Source organism: Podospora pseudopauciseta, chromosome 1 (genome assembly GCF_035222475.1).
Source record: "Podospora pseudopauciseta strain CBS 411.78 chromosome 1, whole genome shotgun sequence".
Lineage (NCBI taxonomy): Eukaryota > Fungi > Ascomycota > Sordariomycetes > Sordariales > Podosporaceae > Podospora > Podospora pseudopauciseta.
Window position 1 is genome coordinate 7,866,068 of NC_085892.1, and position 18,809 is coordinate 7,884,876.

The window sequence follows — 18,809 nt, forward strand, 5'->3', positions numbered from 1 at the left end:
TGGAGGGAGGTGAGACCGTACTGGGGTCATGATCTCCAGCTTGGGTTAATGGACCGCGTGCTGCCTGATAGCATGTTGACGCATTTCTCGAGGGAGGAGTTGAGAGAGAAGAAGGTTAGGTGGGATGCGATCATGGCGAAACGTCGCTGATCTGCGTGGTGCCGGTACCGAAGGTTTAGGGATCTTTGGGCCATCCAAGTGTAGGTAGTTAAGGAGTCTGAATAGGGCAAACAATTTGTGATTCGTCTCGAATCAACAGTATAATGCAGAGCGCGAAAAGCTTTCAACCTCAAAGACCATGAGCCTGTGCCCCATCAACCAACTCCTTCAACACTTTTCGTGATGACGGAAACCAAGGCTCGACACCGTTGTTCTCTTTGAGGTGAGCGGCTTCTTTCTCCAGGTCATAAAGATCTGACTGCCACAGCCACCGGTGTCCTGCATTTTTCCTTCTGTAGATTAAAACCATCAATGCTTGATCGATGGCGTCATCATATCGTCTGTCTTTCGCCAGGCGCTCTTCAGTTGCGTAGCTCTCGGAATCCCTGTACCACCGACTACGTGATGCCGCTGCCACCCTGCTCGGTGAGGGGGAGGACCTATAAGCACATTGCTGTGATTGACCGCTCTACGAAGATGAGGAATTTTATCCCCACAGGAGGGCTCGACGCACCAGAGCTCGCAGATGCGTTCATTGAGCGAGTGTATTTACTACATGGATTACCAGAAACTATTGTGTTTGATTAAGGGAGCCAGTTCGTATTAGCAATGTGGAAATCGCTCTCCACTCGCCTAGGAATTACGCTCAGACCGTCCTTGGCCATCACCCCGCCACCAATGGTCAGACAGAGCGCATTAGCGCTGAAATAGAACAGTACCTTCGACTTTATACATTCTGGGCCTAGGATGACTGGGCCCTGTGGTTACCGATAGCTAAATTTGCCGGTAATAATATCGTATTAGAGACAACGAGAGTATCTCTATTCTTCGCTAATTACGGCTTTCACCCTCGTATAAGCGTTAAACCGATAACACTAGTGTGTGACGAACCCCTATCCAGAACCTCTAACAGGGATACTGGTTGAAGGCACTTCTGAACAATCCTGGTTCGGTACAGCTAAACAGTGTACAACAATGGCTTGTCTTAGTCACAATAGCTAAGATACCAACGATTGTGACTTGTATTGCATACTGCGGAACTATCTACAAGCTATCTAGTTCCTCCGTATATATAGACCTTCCTTAGTAGTACTCATCATGCTCGGTCCCTGAGCAGGCCGAGCAAACTGCTTCGTCGCTCAGTCCCCTGAGCGCACTGAGCGCCTCTGCCTCGCTGCTCAGTGCCCCGAGCACACTGAGCAGCCGTTCTTCCTCGTGATTGGCTCCCTATCCTCATTCCCGATTGGATTTTGTTTCCTATGGCCCCACAGCCCTTTATAACCAATCGTGATTCTCGTCCTTATATCAGGACTGTGACACGATGCTCCCCCCCTCAGGCCGACGTCCCGACGGCCTAGCTTTACTTCTTCTTTCAACGACAACCTTCCCAGGTCAGTCTTTTTCCCTCTTTTCACTATCCTCCAACTATATCTAACCGCGTTAAGAAACCTACGCCGAAAGGCCTTTCCAGCACCCTTCGTCGTCAGAATCTTGCAGTCGCCACTGACTTATTTGGTGACGAAATGCTTCCCTGTACTTCCTGCGAAACCCTTAACCTTACCGATTGCCGCGTTCTTGACCGTTCCTCCAAATGCAATCATTGTCTTCGTGCTAGTCGTCCCGACTGCGATGTCCTGGGTCTCACTCCCGCCCTAACGGCCTCCCTTCGTCGCCAAAAGGAGAAATTGGATGCCGAAGAGCAAGAGGCTCGCGCAACCATGTTACAGGCGGCGTCGAAACTTACTCGGGTAGATACCCAGCGTCGTAACTTATCCGCCAAGTTTCGTCGCATCGCAGCCCGCGAGGAGCGGTTGATTGAGGACTTGGAGCGGGAAGAGGCGCAAGCCGCTTCTTCCGCTAGCCCCTCCTTGGTCCCTTCCTTCGACTGCACCTCCGCGTCGAACTGGCTAGATCCAAACCTCCCAATTGATCCGTCCCTCGACCTCCAGTCTGCCTTTGGCCCTCTTCCTGGCTCGACGGTCGGTTCTCCCCGGAGTTCCCCTCCTTTAGCCGTCCAGGGTTCCTCCGATGGAACTCCTCCAGCTTCTCAGGGCAACTAAGGTTCGTGACTGGCTCCCAAGAGTTATCCGTGGCTGGGTAACCTAGCCAGCTAACCAAATATTCCAGTTGTCCGTCATTAATGCGAGAGTCTAGTACTTCTTCCACGTCGTACTCCTCTTCCTCGTCCTCGGCTTTTACTTGTGTGTCTGGGCTGGCCGCCCGTGGTGCCAGTTCTAAGAGCGAGAGGTGGAAAGTGTGTGACCTTAGACGTATCGTACTGGGTAGCTCCAATTCGAATGCCGTCTCTGGGATCTTCCTTTTGACCTTGAATGGGCCCACTCTTCTGTAGTCCAGCTTTTTGCTAGGCCTCTTGGTGCGTAAATTGCGTGTGGAAAGGAATACTATGTCTCCCCCCCTAAGGCGAGGTTCTTCGAGCCTTTTGGTATTATAGTATTTCCGTATCCTTTCCCTTACAAACTCCAGTTCTTGCTTAAGCTTACCGTAGAGTATATGTAGCTTGTCTGCCTTGACCCCAGCCCTGGGTACCTTAACGCTGAGTCCTTGCCGTAGGTCTGCCTTATATCTAAAGTTTACGAAGAACGGCGTGGCTTTAGTCGTCTCTAGGTAATATATTATATATTAATTGTGCTTTAGGCAATAGTTCAACCCAATTATCCTGCTCGAAATTAATGTAATTCCGTAGGTACTATTTTACGATTAAGTTAAGCCGTTCCGTTTAACCGTTTTATCTAGGGTACTAGGCCGAAGACGCCTTACTTACTACCCTTAGCCTCGTTATTAACGCTCTCTAAAACATTGAAATGAATTTAGTATGATGGTCTATAATAAACTCCTTTAGCTATATATATATTACTATAATATAGCGTATTACTATATTGTTACGGTTCTGGAAGACAGTGGGGCCACGGGGGACCCATTAAGACTAGACCGCGCGATCGAGCGGGGCTCACGGTCCAGGTAGTGTTACAAGGTAACTCGTGCCCTATATAGTAGGGCCACTATTCTAGTATCCTTGTACTAGCTAGTATATTGCTAGACTAGCCTCGTAGATAAATTAGTTTCTTCGTGCTACTTTGTATAACGATCCTCTGTTTAGAACCTCTGAAAGAAATAACAGTTGAAGGTAACTTCTAAATAATAGATCGGTGTAGCTAAAAGGTACACAGTAATAGACCTGTCTCCATCTCGTACTTATAGGCTTATACTAAAACTTGTATTACAAACTGCGGAGCTGTCTATAGCTAGCTAGTTCATCCGTATATATAGACCTTCATTTATCGTGCTTACTCTGCTTAGCTACTTAGCACGCTTCCCTTCGCTTAAGGGGTCCTTTACTATCTTATCCCTAATTACTTAGGTAGTCTCTGCCTGGCCTAAACGTGGTAAGGCGAGGTCGAGGAGTTCCACTGTACCGTAGGGACTAATAAACCCAGTTGAATCTTCCGTAAAGGCGTGACTTAAGGTAGTATACCTGTCACAACCCTGGTATATGGACGAGAACAACGATTGGTTGTGGAACCACGGGAGTAAGGACTAATCGGGGAAATACCTAGGGGAGCCAATCACAGTAAGGAACGACTGATCAGTGTGCGCTAGGCACTGAGCAGGCTAGGCAGGATTGATCAGTGTGATCAGGAGACTGATCAGACTGAGCAGAAATGATCAGTGTGCTCGGGGCACTGATCAGAGGAATCACGGTTGGGAAAAGAGGTCTATATATACGGAGGAACTAGATAGCTCGTAGATAGTTCCGCAGTATGCAATCACAGCTTGTATTCACGGTATCTTGTGTTTACATCGAGACATCTTATTGTGCACTGTTTAGCTGCACCGAACCAATAGTCAGAAGTCGCCTTCAACCAGTATCCATTTCAGAGGTTCTGTACAGGGGTTCGTCACAATACCACGATCATGAAAACGTGCTAGCATAGTTAGCAGCTATCCGGTTATTAAAAAGTAGAATTGGGCAATTGACTATTATGTACCTTGGGAATGTATTCTCCATATATACTACATTAGCACTAGAATCCCGAAATTCATTTCTACCACCCCGTTTTATTTTCAAGTTTAATTTTCTGTTAGCGCTTGTGCGCCTAAGGCTATTGGAAGGTAGGGGGAGTGAATGTAAAAACAGGAAGATTTCTCTTCCTTAGTTTTAGCCGTATATCTTCCAGAATCAGCATTGGATTTCCCTCGAAATGATAGTCTGGATGTTGGTGGTCGGAGGGACGAGGGCCAGGTAGCACAGGTGGTCAAGGTTCCACTGCCCAAGATATTAATTCCTTAGCAGTGGACCTCTCACTGTCTAATTCAACAGGATTCAGGCACCTGACTACCCGTGCCCCAAGAAGCCCCACTCTTTTTCGACCACGCAAGCAGGGTACTCCGGCAAAGATCAACTCATCGTCACTAAGCGCAAAAGAGCTCACTTCTTGATGTCGTGGTCTTTCAACCGCTCAAGCACTACCATGTCAAGGCCCTGGATGTGTTGATTCGTGATGGCCTCACAAACATCACCAAGATCGAATTCCTGGGTATAATACAGGGGGGTGCGCTCCCAGGCCTTCAAAAAGACAACCATCCTTTCGGCCTTTGCCAAAACTGGCATCTACCCATTTGATCCCGCTGTTGTACTCGTTGATTTGCGTCAGCGGGTGCGGCCAATCACCCTCCCCCCCTATGCCTCACCACCCTGCCTTATCCCCCTTTAACACACCTGTCACACTTCGTCAGATGAACAAGGTGGCTGATAAGGTGTGGAATTCACTGCCAGAGGATCTGCCTGAGGAAGTCTTCGATGACGTGGGAAGGTTCATCAGGGCATCGCTCACATCGGCCGCTGAGCTCATCAAGATGAAGAGGGACCTGGGCGCACACAAATGGCCCAGACAGTTGCAAGGGCCCGCAGAGCGGCAAAAGCGCGCCCCTTGCAATCAGGGAGGGTGCTTACAGTGGCCGACGGGGGGCAAATGGTCCAAAGGAGGGATGACAAAGCCCTCACCAAGGCCAAAAGGATGGTTGAAGCTGCGAAGCAAAAGTTCCACAACCACCGGAAAAGGACAATTATCGAAGCCGCAAAGGCCGCTCAGAATTGGTACAGTACTGGGAGGCTTAAGCCGGCCGAAATTGTGGACGGATCCGGGGTTTTGAAGCGGTCTCATACCTAAAATACTGTAAAATAATCAATTGTACTGATTGACTTGGCTTAACTTGTCTTAAGGAGAGAAAAAAGCAAGAAGACCATCATAACAGGAAGAAGGTTCTTTATGAGCACCTGAACTTCCTTATTATCCTTATCGCTCCCTATCGCTCAGTGGGCCCAGTTGGCTTGGATCCATGATTTGGTAAAGTTACAAGGGAGCCGAGTTACCGATAAGGTACTTTATATTACTCGTGAGGCTGCAGGGAGCAGTTGGGAACGATGCAGGGGCCCGTTGGGAGCGATGTGGGCACAGAATCAATAATATTAAGATTGCTGGAAAATTCCACGAATAAGTGCTGCATTTTATTAACATGAACCATAACGATCGCAGCGAGCCACAGAGTTTTCTGCCACAGCTGCCACAATAAACCACAAGTGAGTCACAGTGCTCTCTGCCACAGGACTCTCAACAGGTTTGAAGCTACGGCATTTTCACTCACTGGAATCAACTGAACATCCAGACTGTCACTTCCAGGGAAATCCGATACAGATCTCGGAAGACATACTGCCAAAAACTGAGGAAGATTTCTCTCCCTATCTTCTACATTCACACCCCTCAGTCTTCCAATAAACCTAAGGTATATAAGCGCCGACAGAAAATAGAAACCGAAAATAAAACGGGCGGTAAAAGATATAGGTATTTCGGCACATCGAGGTCGTAATTTTAGGCTCTCAGGCGGAATAATTATGAAGTATAACTTTTTGCATATCTTAATATTTACCACTCCGATTTCTGAAGCCGAAATCATGATTATTTGTGTGCCATCGTAAGGAATACGTTTTGCTGCGGATTCAGCTAAACGACTGGATTACGCTTGGATGTCCGTACGCCTTTGTGCTGGACTTGGCTCATTATTGCGGCACAGCCCAAGCCCTTACCTTAGGTATATAGTCATTTGCTCCCCCTAGCCTACCCGCAAATCTCGGGTCTTGGGGTTATTAATATTGGGGCGATATGCTATAATCCTGTAAGATTTGGACGGCTTTTGGGAAACCGGCGGTAGGACGGACCAGCCCCTTCTTAAGTGCGTGCTGTTCTGTCTACCCCATTATCTCTGCTCTGTAGGAGGACGTGCTATAGAGTGTCACAGGTAGGACCGGTTAACAGGTTAATGACAGTATTATTCAGCTAAGCTACAATCTGGGCTATATTCCGCCGGCTACGGGCAGGCTCTATTGTCAAGACGTAGCTCAAGGAGTTACAAACAGGTTGGACTGGAGTCGCACACGTCCATCCTCATAAGAACTTTGTAGGAATGACAGGATTAGTTGAATCGAGCGGTGCGAGCCAATCAATCCGTCAATCACGTGAGGCTGCTACGGCTGGACAGTTTCGCCCTCGAGCAGACCGCAGCGAATGCAGTTATTCCCAGCATCGTGTCCGAAGCGGCAGCCCTCTATACGAAAAGACGTAGCCCACGTTTCCTTTCCGTTCCGTAGCACAATGGTATCGATCGCATAACAGTACTGTCCTCTTATCCGTCAAGCGTTGGGGCTAATTTTTTTCCGACAGTCTCCACCTTTCTCCATCTCGCCAATCCAGCCAGGGCCAGATGCCAACCTACCGCAGCCCGACGATCAACTCTTATCACTCCTGCCCGCGTCCTACCGCACCGCTTCCGACGACATTGCCGCCGCAGGTCGGAATGTAAGCGCCTGCATCGCGAAAGAACTCGACTTGCAGAGGCTTCACAGGATCCTGAGCTGGCTGTGGGTTGCCGGTCGCCCCATGCCACCGTGTCCGCTGCATCGCCAGCTCCTCCTCTCCCGGGAGCTCTTCGTCACGGAGCAGATGGACATGCACCTGGTCTGGACAAGCGGCCGATTATTTGTCAAACCAATCCCGTGTTTTCTGCTCGACCCTGTTTTCTGGATGGAGTATCTCTGTTGCCGTTCGGGTTGCAGCTGTTCCGTTGCGAGCGAATGCAATCGGCCGGCCCTACAGCGGCGTGCGCTCGGGTTCCTGTTCTCGTACGCCGCGCTCATCTCACATGAAAGTGACTTTTCTATAGCACAGGACAAGCACTTGCTGCCGCCGGAGGTAACATGGTTAACATGGAGGCACTTTGTCGAACAGCTGGACACCGAGCGCATTTACTCTAAGGTGGATGCTCGGTTTCACTACGGCGAGCTCCGCCTCTCCCGTCTGAACAAGATATATTTCCTCTCGCAGCGCCCGTTCCTCCTTCATCGCTATATGTCACACTGGCAACAATACGGGGCCTTTTTCCAAGACAACTTCGCCTGGCTGGCGTCCGCTACTATCTATATCGCTATCGTCCTTACCGCTATGCAGGTCGGGCTGGCGACGAAGACGCTAGCCGACAACGACGCCTTCCAATCCGCATCCTACGGCTTTACTGTTTTCTCTATCCTAGGCCCCGTCGCCGCCGCCGGGCTTATTGTGTTAGTGTTTTGTTATATGTTTATCGATAACTGGGCGGCAACGGTGGCGTATAGAAAGAGAAGACAGCAGCACATAGGTAGCAGCTTTGAGAGTCTATGATACTGTAACCCAACTATATAACTTTCGACTTAATTCAAGTAGCTGATCCTCATTACCCGCGAGTGGTCTGTTATGAGACTTATCGTAATTCAACCATTGCCCCCCAGATGCGTCACTAGACACAGAGCCGAAATGCTTGTTTATCCGTGGTATGTCTGCAGGACACTCTGTTTCGTTCTGATGTATAGGCAGATGCATCTTCCCGACCTAGACAGGGGGTTATCCTGACAGGCTGAGCTCTGTGCTGGCCTTGGCAACCCTCGGCCAGATGAAGCTATTCCTAGAACATCCAGAACCTGCTCTCTCCACGCTCAGACCAACCTACACAGCTATACCAGAAGCTCATGCAGATGAACCTCCACCTTCTATTCTATCCTTGCTTCCTTAAGTTTAGTGCACTCCTAGAGTGGCCTAACTAGTTGCAATACGCTACCGGACTGGTATACCGCAATCATCTCGATCTGAAATGGTTGATGGCCCATGTGCCCCATTGGTCGGATAAAACACTCGGGCCACCAGCGAGCCGAAATGATTGTAGGAATCCTGCGGTCAATCATTTCGGCACAGAACGACACCCAAGGACTACTCGTGATTTGCCCAGCAGCCCCGGAACTTGTGGCCCCACCATTCTGCCAGTCCGCCATGCATTTGTTCCCAAATCAACTCACGAAGCAGAAGGCAGGCCACGACAATCCCGCTTTCAACTCCCAAAGCCCTTTCTTGCTTGTAAACATGACCGTGCGCCTTGATCTTCTGCGGTCTGTTTAGACTTCGTAACGGCTGTCCAGTTGCGCCGCGCCTGCTTGTCCAAAGGCATTGCTGGCTCCAGTCGATGTTGCTGCCCGACCCCGCGGATCAATATGATTGGACATGGACACTCCATGGCACTTCGAGCTTGCGCCTCCACGCAGTTGAGAGAATCAACAACTCAACTGCTCGCACCAGGCATTTGACCTTTGTCCACCAGAAGCGATCGGTATCAAACACTCTTCACCTACCGCCGTCGAACAAGAAAGGCCGGAAGTAGCCTCCACTTGGGCGCAACCGCGCTAACGTTTGTCGAACCACAGCATCAGCGGTGCGGGGAACTTCTACGATTCTCGGGATTGACCGTGCAACCCCCGCTGCCAGTACCCAGCCATGCCTTCTGTCAATCTCAGTCAGGCCATGCATTTGATCGGATGGACCACTGCTCTTAGTCTCTTAGCTGGTGCGATTGCCTTTGGCCTGTGGTTCTATCCCACGTTCGCGCGTTCTAAGCCCGTACCGTCGTCTCAGACCGGGGACAGCTCAGGCCCCGCACGATCCACGCGACAAGACGTCCGCCTCTGTCAAGTTAACCCTGACAAGAACGAGACAGACACCGACATCGACATCATTGCCATTCATGGCCTCGACACAAAGTCGCCAGGCACGTGGACATGGGTAGACCCCAACGATCCCAACAATACCGTTAATTGGCTGGCCGACCCGCGAATGCTGCCGAGTCAAGTGGAAGCAGCTCGCATCTTTACATGCGACTGGCCTGCCGATCTGCTTCAGCCGTCAGACTTAGTCCAGAAAACGGACGTCGAAATCGCTTTGCTCCTATTCGAAGGAATCAAGAGAGATCTCTTGAGAACGCATGATAAAAAGAAAGTAGACCGGCCGATTCTCTTCATCGCTTCCTGCCTTGGGGGAATCATCTTGGCAAAGGCTCTTGTGGGCGCCGATTATAAATGTAGTAGCTATTATAGTCTGAGAACAGCAACACGCGGGATTATTTTCCTCGCCACCCCGTTTGGAGGGACTTCGTTCGAAGACGTGGCTATCTGGGCAGATCCAGGTCTGACCGTATGGGCTCTGATCCGTCGCCGAGAAGTGAGTAACCTGCTCGGCTGGGTGAAGGGATCGACCTTCGCTCTTGAGGCACTAGTTCGGAGGTTCACGCGGCTATGTCAAGATAATCACAACCCCTGCCATGTGTTCTGCTTTTACGAACTTGGAAAAACGAATCTCTGGCGCAAGGTATTTCCTTGGCTGCCAGCCTCGCTCCCTGGATGGAAGCAGGTAAGAACCGCGACGCACCGACATCCCAGAGCTACGACTAACGATTCCCAGCTGGTCGACATGAGGTCAGCAATCCTTCAAATCGTCCTTGAACCGCTGCCGCTCAATCGAACCCACCGCCTGATGAACAAATTCGACGGCCCTAAATGTCCGGACTACAAACAAGTCTCTGGAAAGATTCTAGAGTTTCTCACAAAGATATGTAATGGAACCCCCCTCGCACAGGCGGACGCCAGGATTCGCAATGTGCACTATTCGCTGGAACGGCTCAAAATTGAACGACTGTCGGGCGACCTGCTGCCGATGGACAGATGCTACATCAATCTGGCCATTGTCGAGTGGCCTGGCGTTAATGCAACTCGCGGAGGAAAAGGAGACACAGCACAACAGCCTTCCCCGTTTCACTCCTCGCCCGACTAAATGTGGAGACACCGGACAAGACGATCGAGGTCACGCTGCCGACGCTGTTTGAGCCCCGCAAGTCACAGGACGGCCAGAAGAAACAGCCAAGTCGCATCCTGATCCGTGGACGGGCAGGAGTGGGTAAGACTACTCTATGCAAGAAGATTGTCCATGATTTTAAATACAACAACCTATGGCAGGGCTTGTTCAATCGCGTGCTTTGGGTACCACTGCGGAACCTGAAGGTGGAAAAGAGACAGAGTGCCGGATACAACTTCCGGGATTTGTTTTACCATGAGTATTTCTCTCAAGATCTCGAAGGCCGCGAGCTCTCCGAAGCATTATGGCGCGCCTTGAAGGACATCAAGAGCGGCAGGACTTTGTTCATCCTCGACGGCTTCGACGAAGTGTCACAGGGCCTAGGCGGCGACATGTCCGTCTTCCTCGAAGAGCTCTTGAATCAGGCGAATGTCATCATCACTGCCCGGCCCAACGCACGGCTTCCTCCTCGGCTAGATCCTCTTGACCTCGAGTTGGAAACCATTGGATTCTACCCGGACCAAATCACGGCCTACATTGAAAACAACTTTACCGATCGAGAAACGCGCGAACGCGATTTGGAAAAGATCAAAGAGGTTCAATCGTTTCTGCAACGCCATCCGCTCATGCAAGGTCTAATGCGTATCCCGATCCAGCTAGATGCGTTTTGCTACACCTGGAATGGTTTTCCTCGGGAAGGTGTGCCGGAGACCATGACAGCTGTCTACAAAGCTATCGAGGAGAGTCTGTGGAAAAAAGATATCTTGAAGCTACAGAAAAAGAAGGATGGTGAGCCTGTAACGGGAGACCAGATTAAGAAGGCTAGCCGGAAAAAGATTGAAAGCTTCGTGGAGCAGGAGCTCAGATTCCTTGAGTGCCTTGCCTTTTTGGGCTTCTATGACGACGTGATAGAGTTCGATTGGAAACTTCGAAACGCTGTTTCTGATAGATTTGCATCAGATCTCCTACTCGACAAAGATCTGCCTTGTCTCTCATTCCTACGAACGTCGGACCCTTCATCAAACGACCAAGATCGAAATTACCACTTCTTACACCTCACGTTTCAAGAGTATTTTGCAGCACGGTATTTCATTCGACAGTGGAAAGATAAACAACAGCTCAATTGTCTGCAACTCAGCCGTGACAATTGTAACAATATGGAACCTGCCACTTTCATTGAGAAGTATAAATACGATCCTCGCTACGATATCTTCTGGCGCTTTGTCGCAGGATTACTCGATGCCGATAACATGGCCCTCGACTTCTTCCAGATGATTGAGAAGGAACCACGCGATCTCCTAGGACCTACGCACCAACGCCTTGTCATGCATTGCCTGAGCGAAGTTGAGCGGAAGGAGTCGAATTTCACGGGACTTCGAGCGAGACTAGAAAACCAACTAGAACAGTGGCTACTGTTTGAATCCGATTTTACGGGGAATTCCAAACTAGTCCATGAAATGGAGTGTCCGGGGCAGGTCCTGTCCAATGTATTAACGCAAGCATCTGAAGGCGAAAGAACGGTTATTCTCGAATCACTATCTAGACGAACAGCAGTGCCGCTCAATATTATAGAAGTTGTATCTCCCTGGCTAACCAACCGCACCTCTGCACGCCAATGTGCTGCTATCTTGCGTATGTTAGGAAACCAGGATAATAACTTACCGGACAAGATCCACCAAAGCATTGCAGCACGGCTCGAGCATAAGGACCGGCGCGTCCGGCGGGCAGCAATCGAGGCGCTTCAACGCCGCGCCGACCTCCACGACCAGGTGCTCCAAAGCATCGCAGCACGGCTCGAGGATGAGGACCGGCGCGTCCGGCGGGCAGCAATCGAGGCGCTTCGAGGCCGCACCGACCTCTCCGGCCAGGTATTCCAGAGCATTATAGCACGGCTCGAGCATAAAGACAGGGACGTCCGGGAGGCAGCAATCAAGGCGCTTCGAGGCCGCGCCGTCCTCCCCGACCAGGTGCTCCAAAGCATCGCAGCACGGCTCGAGGATGAGGACGGGGGCGTCCGGTGGGCAGCAATCGAGGCGCTTCGAGGCCGCGCCGACCTCTCCGACCAGGTGCTCCAAAGCATCGCAGCACGGCTCGAGGATGAGGACGGGGGCGTCCGGTGGGCAGCAATCGAGGCGCTTCTATATCAATCAGCATTATCGTTAGATGTCCTCATCCCATATATCCGATCCTTTTACGACGCTTTACTCCAGAAGAGCTTTAGGGAGCATTTATACTGGTACGCTTCGGAAAGAAGTTTTATAGCGACTAATCTTCGATATATCTCCTTAACTAGCGTGCAACATAACGTCAAGGAGGTGGTGAGGAAGCTACTGTTAGAGAAGGGCGCTGCTAATGTTAATGATGGACGCAGACGGCTGCCGTCCACACTTAGCTGCTGAGAACTGGGAGGAAGCAGTGGTGTAGCTATTACAGCTAAAGCCATAAAACAACTCATTCGTTCCATGTTTATATCCGCACTTTTCTCCTTCCAGTTTCTTATATCTTTATTCATAGCGTGCCACCAGAAGGGTCCGGGAGAACGTGTAAATATATATTTATTCGTGAGTTCTAGCATCTTCCAGATATTTATTTCTCACAAGATAATAACTCACTTGCTACTGACCCCATTCTACATTGAGCGTTAACTATCGTCACGTTATTATTATGCGAAGAGAACTATTGTGCCGCTTTTGGAGGGCTCCTCCGGACTGGCTAGTTATATCACACTCTTACCGCTCCGCTGCATGCTGATAAGGTGCAGGTCAGAACTCACGACCCCACATCCGATCATGATCTATACGTGGACCTACTGTCACGGCGGTTGGCTTGCGTCGCATCAGACGACAACACCATCAAAGATCTGGGATGCGGCAACGGGATTATGCACGCAGACGCTTGAGGGACATCGCTATTCCGTCTGGCCGGTAGCGTCTTCCCTCAACTCAAAGGTCATTGCATCCAAGTCAGATGATCCCAACCCCCCACATTATCAAGGCTATAGGATAGACTTGAGCCAAAGATAGATTACGAGGGGCTCAGAAAACTGGTTATAGCTGCCTCTGGAATATCAGTCAAGATGTTTAGTTGTAGCGGCATCAACAGTTAGTATTCGCTATTCTTCGAGACGCCTCCTAACTATCACGTTCACGAAAGATAGCTAAGCTGCCCTTTCATTCTTTTTCTCTCTCTCTTTTTTCTATTATAGTATAACATAAAAAGGGTCTAGGGGGCTCAATTAATTTATAGCCCGTCGCAATACTCTAGATCCTTCTAGATCCCGCCTCTTTCATTAATTTAAGTATTCTGTTTCGTCATAAAGATAGGTAGTAGAAACGTTATAAAGCTATGACCCACTCGAATAACTCGAGATCGAATTAGTTAGCTTAACGTAGTTCCAAGCTCTTACATATTACAATACTCCTTCTGCTAAAAGACCAGGTAATTATATCCCAAGGAGATAGTATAGAGGTCATTACATTTTTTAAGCACGCTACTTAGAGGAAAGAAAGCGGAACGCCAGATCAGTACTGTGACGTTTAGCCCCATAAAACTGGTGTTATTTCTGATTAGCCATTGTGGTGCCACTTCTGATAAGGTCCTTATCGTGCCTTCCAAGATCCGGATCTGGGCATTTACCCTGATGACGCACCTTGCAGAGCCGCAGCACCTTGGAAATTCCAAAAGCGGCTAATGCACACTTCCCCTGCATTCACAACTGCATGTCACGGAAGAGGTAGATAATCGAGGCAAGCTACGATAAGTCTGGCCAATCTGGTTAAATAGTAAGCTAAAGAGGGAAAACAGCAAATTAAACAAAGTCTGGCTGCCAAGCAGGGCGTTAGAAATGGCCAAGCTTGGACCTGTGAAAGCACCCATGTGACTCTCACGTGCCATACTTCAACTTGCCCTCAATGTCACCTGATTTCTCCTCCGCATCACCGTTTGCTTCGCTCCAACCACCGGCCCATCATCGTCAGCGTGATCTGGATCAATTTGGAAAAATGCTAGAAAACGTTATCAGAAGCTAAGCGGAAGTTAAAGAAGCTCCTTAAGAGTCGAAGCCGCAAACTGCTATAAGTTCTAGACCTAGATGAAATAAAAAGATTCAGAGACAACTTGCGGGCGAGAGACAGAGATTTGCGCTCAGTTGTGGAGGACATCCATTTGTAAGTTTCCTTTCCAGTGGTTTGCTTACCTAATAACATTTTCTATACCATGCTGAGTCACTGATACTAGTCTCATAACAGGGAGATAGGCGCCCAAACAAACAAAGATATCCGCCAAACAAAGGATATATCTTACGAGACAATGCGAATCTCTTACCGTATAAGAGATATGGTCCATTAAACAAGGGACATGGCCTCGAAATTACGCGGTGATATTAAAAGCAATAGTGACGTAGCCTTCCAAACATAGGCCACCGTTTTTAATATCGAATCTCAACTATAATAACTTCTTAATGTATCCCGCGTACCGAGTCCTGGACGCTAATTTATAGATTGGGTTCTGCTATAAGTGAGGATACTATTGCTGAACGGTGAGAGTATCGATAAGCGATAACTTCCTAATAGGTATACGGCTTTATGAAACGCTTATAGTAATCCTAATCGGTCGGACAATAAAATTTCTTTTATTAGCTTTTTATTTTACGAGAGGGCTGACCCAAGGCTTACTACCGAAGGTTCTCAAATAACTTCCCTAAACCTCGCCGCCTACAATAATAATGTGAAAGTATTTCGGGCTATTAAAGGAAGCTTAGTGCCGGAGGATGAGGGGCCGGCTAATACTAAAGGATTCGATACTCGAACTGTAAGGCTCCCCGTCTTCCCCAAGGAACAAAATATAATGGTACTACCCTCCCGACCGTCGACTTCGATAAGCACGGTTTCCACTGTGCAGCGCTATAGAAGCCATAAAAGGGAATGGAAAGGCCTCCTATATAAGGCTAACAAGAACGGCAGAAATGTTCTTCACATGGTTGCTTGGGGGGTAGCACCTGAGGCGGCCGAGTTCTTGGTTCGCGAGATTGTGAGAGAGAGGTTGAGTAACCGGTTGATTAGGGAGAAGGATTACAAGAGTAGAACGCCTTGGGATGTCTTGAATGGGCAGCTCTCCCGGTGAGATAAGGATGAAAGAGCTTTGAGGAGGGCGAAGGCTGCGCTGGAAACGGCGGGTGCCCACTTGGATGCAGCTCAAGAAAAGGACGTACAAACCAAGATACTACCTGAAGTCGACGAGCAACACGAAAATACAAACAATGCGCCGAACATCACTCCACACCATCAACCACGCAGGAGCCCGTCTCAAGGCAGGTCCGAGGTTTAATCTCCACATCAACAACGGGACCGTTCTCGGGATAAAAACCCCCGACCCAGATCAACGACACAGTCGGCCTCCTAGCTACAACAATAACCGTGATCAATCTATAAGAGATAACCGAAATCATCCACAGGGCCACACGAAGCATCGACCTAGCAGTCAATCTGAGCCTTTTGGTCAAAACCGGCAACAAAAGCAACGTCAGAATCAAAAGGGCCACCTCAAACCTCCCGGTTGTGGAGATGAGGGCCGGTCAGTGGGCAATAATGACAGCCGCCGTGTAAGATTCAATACACCTACGGAGGACGCCAGTAAGCACAACACCAACAGAAAACAACCTATGGCCCCCAAAGATACCCGTCCTCGGGCCGCCAGACAAGAGAGGCGGACAACAAACAAGATTCCGAGTGGTAAAGTGACACCCGACACTGCCACGAGTGACAAAGTAAGCGGTGAAAAACAAGACTCAGCACTGAGACACAAGACAACAAATACCCGGGTCGTTCCTTCAAGTCAAACAAACAAGTCACCGCCGAGTCGAGATGCCAGACCACCCAGCCCACCGCCTCCATTGAACCAGAGATACAAGTCCTCGAATGCCTCGAACCGAAAGATCAAAGATGACACACGCCCAGCCTCGACCAAAGCTGAAAGCCAAAGGAAGCCTGGAAGTAAAGTCACCCCGGGTGAGACTGGGCAAAAAAGGAGGAAAGCTGGGAGGGATACACCATCCAAAGTTGGGCATCAAAACACAGCCAGGGAGAGCAAAGGGGCTGCTGGGAATAAACAAGACTCATGCGGTGATCTTCGGAATGACAAGGGCAGTCAAACCACAGTTTTATAGCATCAGGTCCTGAGTTTGGTCAGATGCTTCAGGCTGAGCCTCTTATTAAGAAGCGGTTGGAGAGTATTACACTTAAGTCTGGCCTTTATAGATCAATGGGATTCAAATAGCATAGAAGGGATAATACGTTAGATAAGAGAGCTTTAGACGTTGGTTAATCAGAATCGGAATGTGCAGAATGCTAACAATATGAAGATAATATTACTTGAAAGACATAATTGTCCGCTGCAGACTCTGCTGATTACTTTGTGTCCACCTATTTTGCTTCTCGTTATTGTTGCATGAAACATGAAGCATGCGATGTGTGATTTCAGCAGGAGGAATATGCCCCCATGGGGAGGTGAGGCTCTGCTGCCAAGGGGGGCGCAGTCGTGCTGTTCCTCCATGATGTCAGCACAATGAGCCGCCAACATGCTTGTCAAGGGCCAGCTGAATCCGACCTTGGGGCTGAGTCCACAACCATGAGGACAATCTGTGGAAGTCTAAACTGTAAAATATCCTCGGATTTCCACCTCTACCTCCGCTGCGGTCATGTACATGTTTACCTATCTTTCCTGCTCGTTCCAGTTTCACCCAACTCCTTTCTAGATCACTCCCGTTCTTCAGTACGAAATTCGTGACAGCCAAAGCATGCAATGTTGGACCAGGTCATCATACTACAGGATTCCGCCCAGAGGCTCTCAACAACCTACAACACCTTGACGTACCGGGTCCTATGCAGTGACAGCAGTCTGAGGGATCTTTTCAGTAGCATCAAGACTGTCTCTGTAGCACTGGACTCGTGCAGAGGTCTTCTTGAACAGCTCAAGTCTGGCACAACCAGCATTCCGATACCCACAGATCTCTCCCCGCGTCTTGAGGCGAACCTGGAGGAGTGCAAGGAGGCCTTTGCGGATGCCGACGAGAAGGCAAAAAAGCTGATGCCCCAGCTCGGTCAGCTCGGTTCCACGAAGCTGTTTGAGATATTCACGCCTGCTGAGATATATCGGCTGACGAGTCAGCTATATGCGAGGGGACGGGAGTTTTATCGGGTTGGTCAGGCTATTAGGTTGTATGTTGACCCTTCCCTCCTTTATCAGATTAACACAATAACACATTACCCCTTTTACACATTACCACATTACCACATTTCCACAATAACACATTAGCACATGAACATATTACCACACTACCATAACACTATATTTACCCCCCCACGCAACCCGCTGAGCCTTCATACCTATTCATGCGGTTTTGTACTGACGTGCCATCAACAACATCCAGACAAACAATCTCACAACTCCCCCAAAACATCCTCTCCAACGCCCGACAGCCATTCGGCCAGCCCCTCCAAATCCGAGGTTTCCAACCCATCGTTCAATTCCAACCCCCGAGATTCCAATACCAGCCCAACAACACCCCCAACATCAACGAGAAATCCCAACCGACCGGGCACACCACCCTCCACGATCTATGCGCCACCACCGGAAAAACCACCAAAACCACTACCGTCATCAAGTCCCTCCTGGAAAAAGGAGCCGACCCAACCGCGACACTCAACGCAACTTATTCCCAGTTAACAGCCGTACACATCGCCTCCTACCACAACAACATCGCCGCGCTGGAAGCCATCAAGGACAGTATGACAACTACCAAAACATTTACATACCAGCCAACTACCACCAGGTACACCCACTATCAGACAGCCCCCAGTAATTACACTTCCTATCAGCCTACAAGTTACATCGGGCAGTACAAATGGAAGAACCTGCTCAAACAGAAAGATTTCCGGGGCATGACGCCCCTTCACTGGGCAGCCTATGGTGTCTGTCCTGAGGCGACAGAGTTCTTGCTTAAAGAGGTGGAGGATGCTGGGTTGAGGCAAGAGGTGGTTGATGGCAGGGATCGAGAGGGGAGGACGGCGTTGATTGTTCTAGCGGGGGGCTATAAGTTGCGGGATAGGGAGTCGGTGACAAAGATTGCGAAGGGACTAGTCAAGGCGGGGGCGAGTTTGGATATGGGGGATAGGAGGGGGAAGACGGCGAGGGGGATGGTGGTTGAGCTTGGGGTTGAGAAGGAGGCGGCTGGGAAGAAGGAGGAGGAGCAGACGGGTGGTGGTGGTGGTGTTTTTGGGTTGGGCTATCAAGGGGGTTATCAGGCTTATAGGTGGCAGGGTTATCAGGGAGGGGGGCAGCAGAGTAATGGTTTGCCGGGTTGGAGGGGAAATAGCTATCAGGGAGGAGGTCGGACAAGTGGGAGGTAAGGATTCAACCGTTGGAGAAAGTCAA

General features: G+C 49.6%; 4 protein-coding genes across 4 annotated transcripts; all 4 read left to right on the forward strand.

The window, feature by feature from the left end:
• The first annotated feature begins 1,465 nt into the window (after positions 1 to 1,465).
• QC763_0025370 (uncharacterized protein) lies at positions 1,466 to 2,449 on the forward strand. The gene is made up of 3 exons (XM_062905438.1): positions 1,466 to 1,550; positions 1,605 to 2,219; positions 2,287 to 2,449. Exon 2 carries the CDS (start codon positions 1,683 to 1,685, stop codon positions 2,217 to 2,219), a length of 537 nt encoding a protein of 178 aa, XP_062771863.1. The 5' UTR covers positions 1,466 to 1,550; positions 1,605 to 1,682; the 3' UTR covers positions 2,287 to 2,449.
• A 4,293-nt stretch (positions 2,450 to 6,742) lies between these two features.
• Positions 6,743 to 7,897, forward strand: QC763_0025380 (uncharacterized protein). The gene is made up of 2 exons (XM_062905439.1): positions 6,743 to 6,830; positions 6,897 to 7,897. Exons 1-2 carry the CDS (start codon positions 6,828 to 6,830, stop codon positions 7,887 to 7,889), a joined length of 996 nt encoding a protein of 331 aa, XP_062771864.1. The 5' UTR covers positions 6,743 to 6,827; the 3' UTR covers positions 7,890 to 7,897.
• A 667-nt stretch (positions 7,898 to 8,564) lies between these two features.
• On the forward strand, positions 8,565 to 12,778 carry QC763_0025390 (uncharacterized protein; the record flags this gene model as incomplete). The annotated part of the gene is made up of 4 exons (XM_062905440.1): positions 8,565 to 9,938; positions 9,990 to 10,276; positions 10,321 to 12,615; positions 12,673 to 12,778. The coding sequence occupies exons 1-4, from the start codon at positions 9,030 to 9,032 to the stop codon at positions 12,776 to 12,778; spliced, it is 3,597 nt and encodes a 1,198-aa protein (XP_062771865.1). The 5' UTR covers positions 8,565 to 9,029.
• Positions 12,779 to 17,048: 4,270 nt separating this feature from the next.
• On the forward strand, positions 17,049 to 18,784 carry QC763_207970 (uncharacterized protein; the record flags this gene model as incomplete). Its single annotated transcript, XM_062909854.1, has 2 exons — positions 17,049 to 17,593; positions 17,806 to 18,784. Exons 1-2 carry the CDS (start codon positions 17,178 to 17,180, stop codon positions 18,782 to 18,784), a joined length of 1,395 nt encoding a protein of 464 aa, XP_062771866.1. The 5' UTR covers positions 17,049 to 17,177.
• Between the last annotated feature and the right edge of the window lie 25 nt (positions 18,785 to 18,809).